Below are 12,858 nucleotides of genomic sequence, written 5' to 3'. Positions count from 1 at the left end.
CTTTTTTGCATATTAAGTGTACATACGTTCTTAACCAGCTAAAAAAATAGACATTCACCCATCCCTTGCATTTCACCTAACGCGGCCGCGATTGAGAGCCCAGCTGGGCAAGACATTTGCTCTAATTTGAAGTTGGACTACTCCAATGTCCAATTTCTGCGAGCATGGTACCATTTTAACCATCGCTGAATACAAACTTTTGCGATCCTGGAACTTGTACGAATGGGCTCGTCCATGAAGGTCATCCCGATGCAGTACCTCGAATCACTTCGACAATTTATCCTGTTGGGTCGTCATGTAATTTTTTCCGGCTATAGTGGCGATTTTGTTCCACGATGTCTCAATACTTTGACTTTCAGGCCTCTTTCTATTAATCAACGTGGTCGGTCGGACTCAACTTTCACATTTTCTTTCTTCTTCTGCTATGTTTGACACAAGTGAAGTGTGTAACTGTAACCCTACCAGGGAGGGGGGGGGGGCTTCTCTTGGGAAAATCTCAGACTGCCGTAAGCCTGACACCAAAGCATGTTAGAGCGGAGACCCGCTGCTATATCACTTGATCTATTCATTCCGCGTTTCGTTCATTCTGCGTTTCATAAACGTTTCGTTCATTATTTTTCTTAAACGAGTAACATTTTTTTTTAAAACTTCGTTCTAGATCACTCTAGTCACCCACAGTTCTTATTCATGTTTACAGAGATTTCTATACTTTTCTATGGTCCTATACAATATAATTTACTAGCAACTTTTGTTTGCAACATTTGGCCGCAGTACTTCGACGAAATTGAGAACTCATCTGGCCTTTTGATGGTCCTATTGTAGTATAAATGGAAATTTACTTGTTAATGAGAGCATTAAGGATCTCGGCGGTCTTCCAAGATGATTCCGAATTTGTGGCCATCACCAGAGTACCTCAAGTATGCCCAACGGGATTCAGGTCTGATGGCCTCGGTGAAAACGCCATTCCGGAAGTATCCTCCACTGAAGGAATTATTCAATGTTTTTTGTAATAATTACTTACCAATAGACAAAACGAATCAACTTGCAATTATCAAATTTGTAACTGAAGATCTGTAAGAAAAATTCATAACAGAATGTCTTCTGAGTATAGTAAGAGTATATGAATTTTTAATAAGAGTATGGAAGAACATAAGTAGTGATGCAATCATTTTGAACAAGGATCTAAACATTGCAGCACGTAGTAGTAGAAGCATCATGTCCCCAATAGCGAATAGATGAGTCTAAGATTTATATAGGAAAGTAATTATTTATTTATTTATGCTGTAGTTTCACATTTACAATGGAAAAAACAAATCAAACTCACAATATAAATATTTAACATAATATAAAAACCCATGACTACTGCAAAATGGTGTGTTTTGTTATACATACACTGGCCAAAAAATACGAACCTTTATTTAATAGGGCCGCCTTTGTTTCGAATAACAGCAAGTGTGCGGCGCCTCATGGATTCTATAAGGTGTTTTAGTGGGTTTAGTCTAATTGCAACCATTCTTCAAGCAATAAAGCAATATATCGCGCGGCTGCGACAAAGTTGAAGGAAGGGACTTGGTTACCGAATAGCTCTCTCCAACATAACCCACACATTCTCAATAGGATTGAGATCAGATGAATGTGGGGGCCAGGAATGATAGTGGAAATCCATGTCATATTCTCCGAACCATTCTGGCACGATCCCCTGTTGCATTCATCTATAAAGTGGCCATCACCTTCGAGATAAGTGTAACATTATAGGGTGCAGTAGACCTGAAACAAAATTCAGGTACTCCCTGGATGACATTCGACCTTCCACTGGAATCAACGGACCCAGTCCATGCCAACAAAACATTTCCTATGCCATGATACCACTTCCAGATGTTTGGGTTGTCTTAACAAGGCAAGCAGGGTCCATCGCTTCGTGAGGTTCTCGCGACACACACTGCCTGTCATCAATACAAAACAAAGTGTATCATTATTCGTCTGACCACACGACTTTCTTCCTTTGTTCCACAATTCAATCACGACGTTCTCGGCACCACTGCAAGCTGATTTTTCTGTTTTTCTCTGAAACGAGTGGCTTCCGAATAGACAGACCATAGTCAATACCCAATTTCTTCAATTCCCTGCGCATGTTACGGGTGCAGGTTAAAATAGGACAGTTCTGGGCTTGGTTGAATTGAGATGTTATTTGTTGCGCTCTGGATGTCCTATTTTTCTGTGCAATCCTCCTTAGAGTACGATGGCTTTGCTCTTGAAGTATTGTTTTTTGTGCCACATTCACGCCTTTGAAATGTGAAAGAACCAATTGCTTTCCAGTCATTTAAAACGTTTGAGATGGATGCTATTTAGAAACTAGTTATATCTTTCGTTTCTTGAATCGTGGCTCCTGATAATGTGCACCCACGATAAGACCTTTTTTCAAAGTCTGTAGTCTGTGCATTTCTCCCATTCTGGCTTCAAGTTACCGCAGTCGAATAGCCTGTGCAGTTTTTATAATCAACGAGGCAATACGTCATCACACGCGTCACAGTTTTCTTTGCATCTATTTGCATTAACAGCGACACACTTTAAGTGTAGTGGGACTTCCGCGATCATGTGGGCAACTGTCTTCTGTCCGAATTCTGCAGCTGGTATTGTTTTTGTCCATGTGCTTCATCTATAAATATCTTGTGGTCATGCGTTGTTAATTTCTATTCGTGCAAGAAATTGTGGTAAAAATCAGAGAGGGCTCTCTTATTATTATTAAAGAGAAGAATGATGATATCCAGCTCAGAACCCTGGGTGTGCCAAGTTCATACTCACCAGATGTGAGCCCCTGGTGTATCGATAACAGCATAAAATTTTCGACGCAGTCTTCTGGACAGTGTTGTGGCAAATTAATGCGATCCTGCAGGCACCAGGTTCCTTTTGTGAGCTAACTATTGTAGCTAGAGCAATGTGGTATTCGACCCCTGGTCGAATACCATTGCTCTAGCTCCTGTCCACGTCCACAGGTTACACCAACAAAAGGACGTGTCTCTTCGGACTTCGATATCATTTGCCTAGGGTCATTCGCGCCTGATAAGTAATCATTTGTTTAATTATCTGCAATATTATCTATGTATAGATGGGATTTCTAAACATTAAGCAATTAAATATACTGAGTGCCCACTTTATTAAGCACACTTATCCTTTTCATGAATGGAGTGCTCCATCAGTAACAGTGTCACGTGGTTGTACTGCCATAGGTGGGGCTGTTGTATGTATGCAATTGGAGAGAGGGGGAAGACGAAAGATTTAAGTGACTTTGAACGAATGGTAGTCGGCACCAGCCGCGCCTGATGAGTATCTCAGAAACGGTAACCCTAAAGGGATTTTCACGTATGACTGTGTCTTGGATGTATCGAGATGGGTCCAATAACCAAATAAAATTCAACCAACGGCAATCTTTTGGTCGGAAACAGCTCGTTAATGTGGACAGAGGCTGTCATGAGAATTGGGCAGAGTAACAGAAATGCTATGGTAAGTCTGATAACATCTCAATAAAACGGCTGACCAAAAGGGTATTTCAAAAGGCACAGCCCCTCATAATTTGTCGCGAATATTAGATATTGTAATATTCATTCCGCGACAAAGATCAAGCAGCGTTTCTTGAGTTAAAGGTACTCGATTCCTGTTATTTCACGTTGATAGGAGAACCAGAATATAGCATTAACAGCATGAGTTCACGTACCCATCCTACCAAGGGTTAACAGTGCAAACTGGTGGTAGAGGTGTAATCGTTTGGGGAATGTTTTTATCCTGAACGTTAGGCCCCTTGATACCAGTGGAGAAACATTTGGATGCTACACATTAGCTGAAAATTGTTTTCGACGAGGCACATTCCTTTACGGCTGCAGTACATCCATCCGCGAATGGGTTTTTCCAACAGGATAATGCACCGTGTCAGAAAGCAAGAATTATACAGGACTTGTTTCACAGAAGAGGCGAATTCAGCCTACTGCAGTGGCCTTCTCCAGCACCAGGATGAGACAGAATGAACTCTTCAAAGGTAGATTTCCGTATCTACAAGGACTATTGGAAACAGTTGAGTCGATATGGAGCAGCTTTCCTGTGGAGGCTTTCGACACCCGTTGAGTCTATGCCACAAGGAGTCCAGGCTGTTCTGAGGGCTACTCGCTGTTAGCTCAGCGTACCTAATAAAGCGGCCACTCAGTGTAAGTACATTAAAATACAAAATAGTTAGATACAAAGATATCATGGGAGTCTAATGTACTGTCATATGAGACATTATAATAGTAATATTTTGTTTCTGATAAAAATGCGGTCAAGAATTCTAACGATAAATTTTTATCGTTAAATTTTAAAATTTAACGTTTTAAAATTTAAATTTGAATTTGAATTTTAAAACGTGTGGTCTTATCTCCACCTAGCTGAAGTACAATAATTGCATAGGTTGTTGAAGCAATTCAGCAAAGACATTCGCGTCAGTGACGTCATGTTGTTTGCTATGACATTGACTTCCACTTTAATGACAGCCTTATTGATTTCCTTCTAGGTGTCTTGACGCCTGACTTCGTGTTTTCGTTTAATAATTTGCAGTCCTTAGCGAAAAATTTCAAAGAAACATATTTATGTCTTACCAAAATGCTTCCCAGAAAGAGAGATTACAACAAATATTTACATACGTGGTGCATTAGTGATTTATTTTCAGTCTTCCTACGAATCGTACTTTAATGATTATTGTCCGAAAACTGCCGGTAAGAAATCTGGGTTCAGATGGATTTATAAGCTTAAAATTCTTTCCTTCTCTTATCAAAGAACTTCACAAGTCGATAGATTTCCGTGCACCATTTTGTAATATTTATCGGTTGTTGCCAATTGCTATCATTAGAAGAACGTTTCAAAGTACATGCAGTTTCGAAGAAAGACACAAGAGAGAATATGATAAACGTGCGTATTCTATCTTAGAAGAAAAGCACCGTATGAGTGTGAGTCATTTTGTACCAAGATTGGGCAATCAACGCTTCCTCATAAAAAAAAACCCCGCTTATTATGAAAAACAATCTTTATAAATTCTCCATCCCAGTTAGAAAGGCCTTGATATAAAGCGGGTGGTTGCTGATGAGCTCGAAACAACCCATGAATTGCAATCAATTAAAATTGCAAATCACGCTTGATTTCAATAACTGAGAGTGTACTCTATCTAATAGCTAAAATACCGTATACTCTGGCGTATAAGTCGACCTTTAAAACAAGAAAAATTGTCTAAGGTTGACTTGTCCGCTGAGTATCAAATTCGAAACGCATATCCTTAGAGTAAGCAGACACGATTCATTACATATTTTTTATACAAATACACACGCTGACCAAAAAAATACGAACCTTTGTATAAAAGCAGTCACAGGCAGAAGAAACGCAAATAGATGCAAAGAAATCTGTGACGAGGATGATGACGTGTTGCGTCGTTGAGTATAAAGGCACAGACTGTTCGACTGCAGTAATACGAAGACATAATAGGGAAAACGTGTGGTCTATCAGAGTTTGAAAAGGGTCTTATCGTGAGTGCACATTATCAGACGCCACGATTCAAGAAACGAAAGACATAACTGGTTTCTCAAAAGCATCCACCTTAAAGGTTTAATGACTGGAAAGCAAGAGTTCTTCCACATCTCAAAGGGGTAAATGTGGCAGAAAAGCAATACTTCAAGAGCGAAGCTATCGTACTCTAAGGAGGACTGCGCGGAAAAATAGGACATCCAGTGTACAACAAATAAACATTTGAATTCGGGAAGTTCAGAACTGTCCTATTTCAACCCGTTCCATGCGCAAGGAATTGAAGAAATTGGGTTTTGGCAGTGGCCTGTCTATTCACTTGTTTCAGAGAAAAATCAGAAAAATTCGCTGCGATGTCGTGATTGGAGAGTGGAACGATGGAGGAAAGTCATGTGGTCACACGAATCATTTTGTTTTGCACCGATTACAGGCAGAGAGTGTGGCAAGAACTTCACAAAGCGCCTTGTTAAGACAACCCAAGCATCTGGAGGTGGTCTCATGGTATAGGGAATGTTTTGTTGGCACGGACTGGATCCGTTAATAATGGTTGAAGGTCGAACGTCATCCAGGGAGTACGTGAATTTTGTATCAGATCTACTGCACCCTGGAATATTACACTTTTATCCCGAAGGTGATGGCCACTTTATGGATGGTAATACAACAGCACATCGTGCCAGAATTAGGAGATCATGACAGATTTCCACCACCATGCCTAGCCCCCCATACTGGAATGTCTGTTACGTACAGTATAGAAATATTTTGTCTTCCAGAACTTCCTTCAGCGTATTCGTTTTCACTTGCTGGTTTTCCAGCCTTTTTGCAGTTTTAAGATGGACGCCTTCAATATGGTAGCAACTATTGTAGTAGCATACAAAACTTTTACTCCAAATAGCTAAGAATTAATGATCAGTTCCCCTCTGCCACCTCATTATATCCTTCCTGACATCTGAGAACTGCATTCACCAGCAGTTCATGCGTCTCCTAGTCTACGACAGACTTCTTAATATTTTGGCTATATTTTTGAGAACATCTTAGAAGAGCGGTGGTGTGCCAATTCAATTAAGTGGCTCGAGAACAGAAATTAATTTCTCATTACGTAACTAATTAATGGATTCAGAAAAACCATCCAAAATCTAACAACGAGATTGGTTGCACCACAAAGGTAGAACTGTGTTTGCAGCAACTCCCTATGAGGGAATAATACGATTAAGAATTTAATATCTTTATAAACACGCGTGAAAGAATTATATGCAGATAAAACGTCTGAAAAATTTCCCATACGAGGAATAAAATTGAAAAAAAATCTCGATTTAAAACCGAAACCTTGAACTAGGTTGCATTCAGATCACGAATGTTACAACGCATCGTTATCCTTGAGGGTGAACCTTTCAGAAGTAATTTGCATAAGATAATTTGTTCTCGCAAGATGTATAAGAAAGAGGACGATATATTTGTTGAAGAGAAGAGATAGATAGTCCCGCAAGAAAAAGTTGTCACATGATAATAAATCATTCTTGTTGGACAGCGAGGTATTTGAATTTCTCCAGAACGGCAAAGCGAAGGCCAGATAAACTTAATTATGACGGTAATTACATAATTAATATTCTTCTGTTTACTTTAGCTAGTTCCATCTTAGAAGATGCAATATGTGAGGAAATCGTGGTAAAAGGCCAAACCGTGAAAAATGGACTTCACATATTTGATCAAAAATAATTTACCAACTCTCTAACAGCTGGTGTTGGCGTGCTAGTTTGTATCACCCAAATCGACAGAGGTCACACTGCTTCTTCTTATGTAAACTTTGACTCCCGTTATTACATAACAAAATTCCAAATCAAGACTCGAAGAAAATGCCAATTCGAGCCACATTTTGTACTAACCCCCACTCATAAGACGTCATCAATCTGACCCCTTCTCTCTAAGCTCTCGTGGATAGCACAGTTGTCACAATTGTGGTCTTCCCATAGCTATTCTGACACCCTCTCTCTCTAGGCCCCCGTGGAGAACACAGTGGTTACAATGGTGGTCCTTCAACACCAGGTGGAAGAAGCCTAACTCCAAATTCCGCCAGTGACCTCAGGAATTTTTAGGATATTTTTCGCACAATATGTAATCTTAAACCGCTAAATCTAATTTCTTAACTTAGACGTTGAATTTATTAAAACTATTTTATGCGAATTACGTTATAGATACCAAACAAAACTTTGCAGATCAGCTTAATTAAAAGTTTTCGTGTTTACTCTCAAAATACCAGTGGACGGCTCTAATTACCACTCTGATTGATGGGTGCGATCCATTATTACAGCAACACACCCTGGAAACTTTGTAATCATTTGTCATCAAATCAAAAACCGTAGTTTGCTACTATGCACTCTCTGAATTAATGCCGTTCGCACAGGAACTCAGATGGCATTTCCCAAGGTCGTAGATCACGCAAGATCGCAGTTATACCATGTAGCCCATGAAGAAAAGGCTAACTACTTCATATACTTCAGCTACTCATTAGAATATTAAGGCTAATAAAAGTCTCACGCTCAGAACAACAGCATTATTTCTTATACTGGACACAAATGTGTTCCTTTTGAAGAAGCCTGTTCACTTTAACGTCTAATTAACTACCTACAGAGATCTGTGAAAGATCTCAAACTACATTTGGCTGGGTTGGTGCAAGACCATTATTTGTTGGCCATTTTTGGGGATATCTGTTGCCAATTTAATTCCTTTCACTGAATTTTAGCCAAGGAGATGGTAGAAATAGGACCGTACGATCATTACATAATCTGGAATGGCATATTCGATGGCCTGTGGCGCCACCTAGAGAAAATTTCTGAATCTTTCAAATAAGTTTTAATGGAATATCCTGTTTATCGTTTGCTTCATACACGAAAGAAGCCAAGAACCTTTCTTACAACCAACAAATGAAAAACTTGTGACGTCACAAATTCCCCTCTAGTTAACCGCACTGGTTTTATTTAAATTTTCGGAAGGATATTTTTTGTGAGAGGAACACTTTTAAATGAAATTGAGACACCTGATATACTCGTGGGATTTGAAAAGAGATTTCGTTTTAAGTATACCTCTCACATCAGTTTAGAGATTTGCATAAGAAAACAGCAGTGCCCACTAATCCACTACGATCAGAGACAGACATGGCCATTAAAATACAAAGCCTGACTGCAGTTCTTTGCGTGGTAAATCAATCAGAAAGGATTTAGAATTATAACAACGGTTTCGTTTTATGATTTCTTTCCCAAGTGATTTCTTTGGGTGTCTTATTTAGTCACAATACCCACACATGAAGTAAAATGCTTCTGAATGTAATGGGCAGAACAACAGAATAGATGAGGGGGAGGGGGGATGCTAAAGAGGAGGAGGATGATTTATATTTAAGCGAAGATTCTGTTAGCAACGTTCCAGAGGTGAATTTTCATCAGGTCGAAAGCTGAACAAGAGAGGTTTCATAGGTAGGTGGAAACTTGTGGTCATTATAGCGTAGTAGACGTTTAAGAATCTCTCTTTCACATTTACTATCTGTCTTTTTGTCCCTTTCTTTCCTTTTCTCTCGTTGTTGTGTATTAGGGTTATAGGAGCATCGACAACTAAGCCCATATTGCTCCGGGTATATTATCTGTAATATATTGTTTATATTGTGGAGCTGGTGGAGGACTTCCGGGTTCGAATTCCTTCAATGACGCGAAGAATATTTGTGGGTTTTCTTCACAGTGTGGTTGGGTGAGGGCTGCATGGTTTTTGTTCCAAAACTTGGTTTTTTTCATCCAGCAGGCAACTCGACTACAGAATACACGCAAATTAGTATTTTGACGATTATTGCACACCGGCACCATTGAAAAAGTTATAAATTCTTTTGGGACGTTAACTTCGCTAAAGCGTTTCCATTTTAATATTTAATGCTGTCAACAGATGAGGTACAATGGCGGTTTTTGCTCTCAGCTAAAACCGAAGAAATAAGGAGTTAAACCGGGCACTTACCTCTGGTCTCGCTCAAGTTAAATTTATGATATTGTTTTTATTTTTCCGATGATTTCGGCCTTGAGGGATGTGTTTTACCCTTGGCCTGGCAAAGGCTCGTGCCATCCAGTACGGATTTAGTGAATGAGGTAGCAATGAAAAGTGCTTTTGCCAACTTCCTTCATTACTACGCTGTATCACGTTGCGACTTTTGATGTATATTTAGCTTCAGCTGTTGTCCAGTCGCCAACACATTCGGTAATGACGCATTTTGGTTACGTAACTATTTTAGCATGCTTGGGTAGTTCTGCAAACTCGGCTTGTCTGCAGCACATGGAGTTTTACAGTTCATCTTATCAACAGTTTTGTTAGGTGCGATTTACAGCAATTTTCGATAAAGTGATTTTGGCCAAAATAAACACGACAGGAGGAGAAAGAGAGTAAAAGGGAGAAAGAAAGAAAAAGAACGTATTTTTTGAAATAAATGTGTCCTGCTTCCGCGTGCCCGTTCTTATATAATCCCCTGGCATATTGCCAGTGACGTATTTTTACTTGTCTTTCTCCAGACTCAAGTGGTTGCCTACACTCATACAACATACGTCAAGACCACTGTTTCTACAAAACTAAGCCTTTAAAATTTACAAGAAAACTTGCCAAATTAAGCTTGGAACGTTTCGATCATCAACCATCAGCCCTATCCTCCAACATATATTGGGGCTCTGAGAAGAAACAGGGATTATAGTCCAACAAAAGCAATATATGTGTTTTCTGAGATTGCAGAATGCGCCCCTGAAATTTTCACTAATGGAGTGGCCAGTTCAATCACAGAAGTTGGACATTTAGTTTTTTTTTTTTGGACAACTCCCTTGTTTTCATCTGACTCGTGGTCGACAACCTATAACAATCAACTTGCAATTTATGGTGAAACCAATATCTCTTACAATACAGTATCTACCTTTTTTTTTAAAAGGCGGCTGGAAAATTCTTTCCCCTCTTTCTTCTACTTCTAGAAAGTGGTCGAATTCTTCTTCTTTTCGTTTAATTCTGCTTCTCTGTTGTATATTGCTGGAACAACAATCCAAAGAAGTTTTATGAATTGTAGTTCCAGCGAAGAGTTCCACCAATTTCTTCAATAGTGATGTGGTATTACTGATGAAGTCCTTGCTTTGTAATAAAACTTTTCACGATAATCTCAAAAGAACATACGTTTTTTTTGGTCTTTATTTAATTTGTAGTGATTTATTTTGAAGTTTTTCCAAAGCATCCATTAAATTGATGAAATAAACGATAGAGTTTCTTCCTTAATCATTATAGTATTATTTCCACCGACAGTTTACCTTGATTACCGTCCTCTCCATGAAGCTTTGCGTTGGCTGTTTTCTACCAAATAATGTTCTGCTTCACCTCTGTGAATAGGTTTTTGCGTGTTTAGAATTATTCGAAAACAAAACGTTGTTCTCGTTTTAGGAAATTGGATTTGGCGGACAAAAATGTACACGAAAGAACTTTTATAAACAGTTTCTTTAAGAGTTCAGTTGGTAATCAGTTCCATTCCTTCTTAGTAAATAGATGGTCTGAACCAGCCTGACAACTTCTTTGTTTGTTTTACATTTAAATTCAAGACTAGGGTAGGGCTACCTGGTACAGAGTTAAACATATTGAAAATTATATAAACCACGATGCCATAGCAGCGACACATGATTAATTTAGGGAGGATTGTCAGAAATCCCAATGATCTGCCGAAAATCGCTTTTACCAATCATCGAGGAGGATTCGAACTCGGACCAGGTTGGTCCCAGTTCGAATTCCGTGTTAATTGAATCACTCGCATCTATCTGCAAGCAGGTAATGTAAATTAAAGTAAAAGTAAACTGAAACAATACACAACTGATGATAATAAAGTCTTTTAAAAGCTATACAGGTTCTTATAAATTATACATAGCAGCTTAGAATGACAGCTACAGTCAAATGTAAATGACATGAAAAAAGAATCAGCTGGTCGATGACTTTCTATGGTGAACAGATGTTCCTAATTGACCGTTTTGTTTTTCTCGTAACTAGATTTTTATGCTTTAGATGTTGTCATTTTTTTCTCAGCGAAAAAAATTTTATGGCTAAATGTGTATAAAGTTGACAGCAGCACCCGATATGATAAATCTATTGACGTAAATGGACTTATTATTTGCAGGTGTGTTCCAGACAGTGTGTGTTAATTTTTATATCATTCCATGTTAAAGATAACCCATTAATTTGACGTTATTTTATTTTAGGATGGGCAGAATGCCAGTCTTCCTGACAACCTTCATATTTGTGGTGGTTTTACGACAAGCATCGAGGTGTTTGGCTATAGGCGGGACTGTTTCTGTGCCAGCTTCTCGGATGTACGACATTCCCTTGCTTCTCGGCTACGATGGATCCAAAAGTGACACACGAGGGTACAACGACCTACAGTCGGAGCGCGATTTCCAGCAGCACGAAGACTTACCCGCAAATAGAGAAAACGGAGAGATAGAAAAGAGGGGATTCGGAGAAAAAAGAGGATTTGGTGAGAAACGGGGGTTTGGAGAGAAAAGGGGATTCGGAGAGAAAAGGGGGTTTGGAGAAAAAAGAGGGTTTGGAGATAAGCGAGGATTTGGTGATAAACGAACCCCCAGGAAAGGCAACCCTATGTTTTTAACACCCTTGTGGTTGCATTTTCCTCGAAATTTTGTTCCTGGATATGATGGTTTTACACGTGCCAATAAACTGCGCTTAAGAAGTCATGGAGTTAATCCTAATCCGTTCTACCCGTATGGGGAACTTTTGTGATCACTGAATCATACCTTCCCCCCTGGGTATCGATGCCTGGCTGAGTACTCACTGGACTGGAAGCATACATTTGTACCGGAATAAACACATTTTTAATGCTGTGGCAGTCCTCATTCTTGTGTATTCCATTTAATTAATAAAGATACCTTAAAACCACACGAGTTTGGTTCATTAATTAAACTGTTTGTTATTAACACGTTACTAAGAACGCAATGCAGGTTATTTATTTATTTTTAAACACCTCTCTCGAGAACTGGCATAAAAGCGACCTCACACGACCATTACGAACACAGTGTTTTAACAGACAAAGGTAGCTGGTATTTGGCATTACTTCCTGTACAATCAAGAAGCTTTGTTACAATCTCTAGACCCATACGTTGCTGGTTTTATTTAGAAGGTCAACAAGGAGACTTACAGCTGTGCAACTATTCAACAGGTAACAGTTCATGATGTTTTTTTTTTAAAACTATGCTCAACTACTCGATAAACCTTCTCAGATATTGTAGAAATAACTCAACGATTATAAGTATTATTATATAATTGGAG

The 12,858-nt window shown here is 39.1% G+C and overlaps 1 protein-coding gene across 1 annotated transcript; it reads left to right on the top strand.

Moving 5' to 3' along the window:
- Positions 1–8,959: 8,959 nt before the first annotated feature.
- On the top strand, positions 8,960–12,468 carry LOC150075150 (uncharacterized). The gene is made up of 2 exons (XM_090388877.1): positions 8,960–8,999; positions 11,775–12,468. Exon 2 carries the CDS (start codon positions 11,776–11,778, stop codon positions 12,310–12,312), a length of 537 nt encoding a protein of 178 aa, XP_090245003.1. The 5' UTR covers positions 8,960–8,999; position 11,775; the 3' UTR covers positions 12,313–12,468.
- Positions 12,469–12,858: the final 390 nt, after the last annotated feature.

The sequence above is a fragment of the Mastigoproctus giganteus genome, chromosome 14 (assembly GCF_048544385.1).
Source record: "Mastigoproctus giganteus isolate SK-2022 chromosome 14, ASM4854438v1, whole genome shotgun sequence".
NCBI lineage: Eukaryota > Metazoa > Arthropoda > Arachnida > Uropygi > Thelyphonidae > Mastigoproctus > Mastigoproctus giganteus.
The sequence above is the reverse complement of the archived record's forward strand: the minus strand, read 5'-3'. Positions and strand labels throughout refer to the sequence as shown.

Coding starts and splice junctions, on each gene's coding strand:
- LOC150075150 (XM_090388877.1), top strand. CDS start 11,776: ATGGGCAGAATGCCAGTCTTCCTGACAACCTTCATATTTGTGGTGGTT.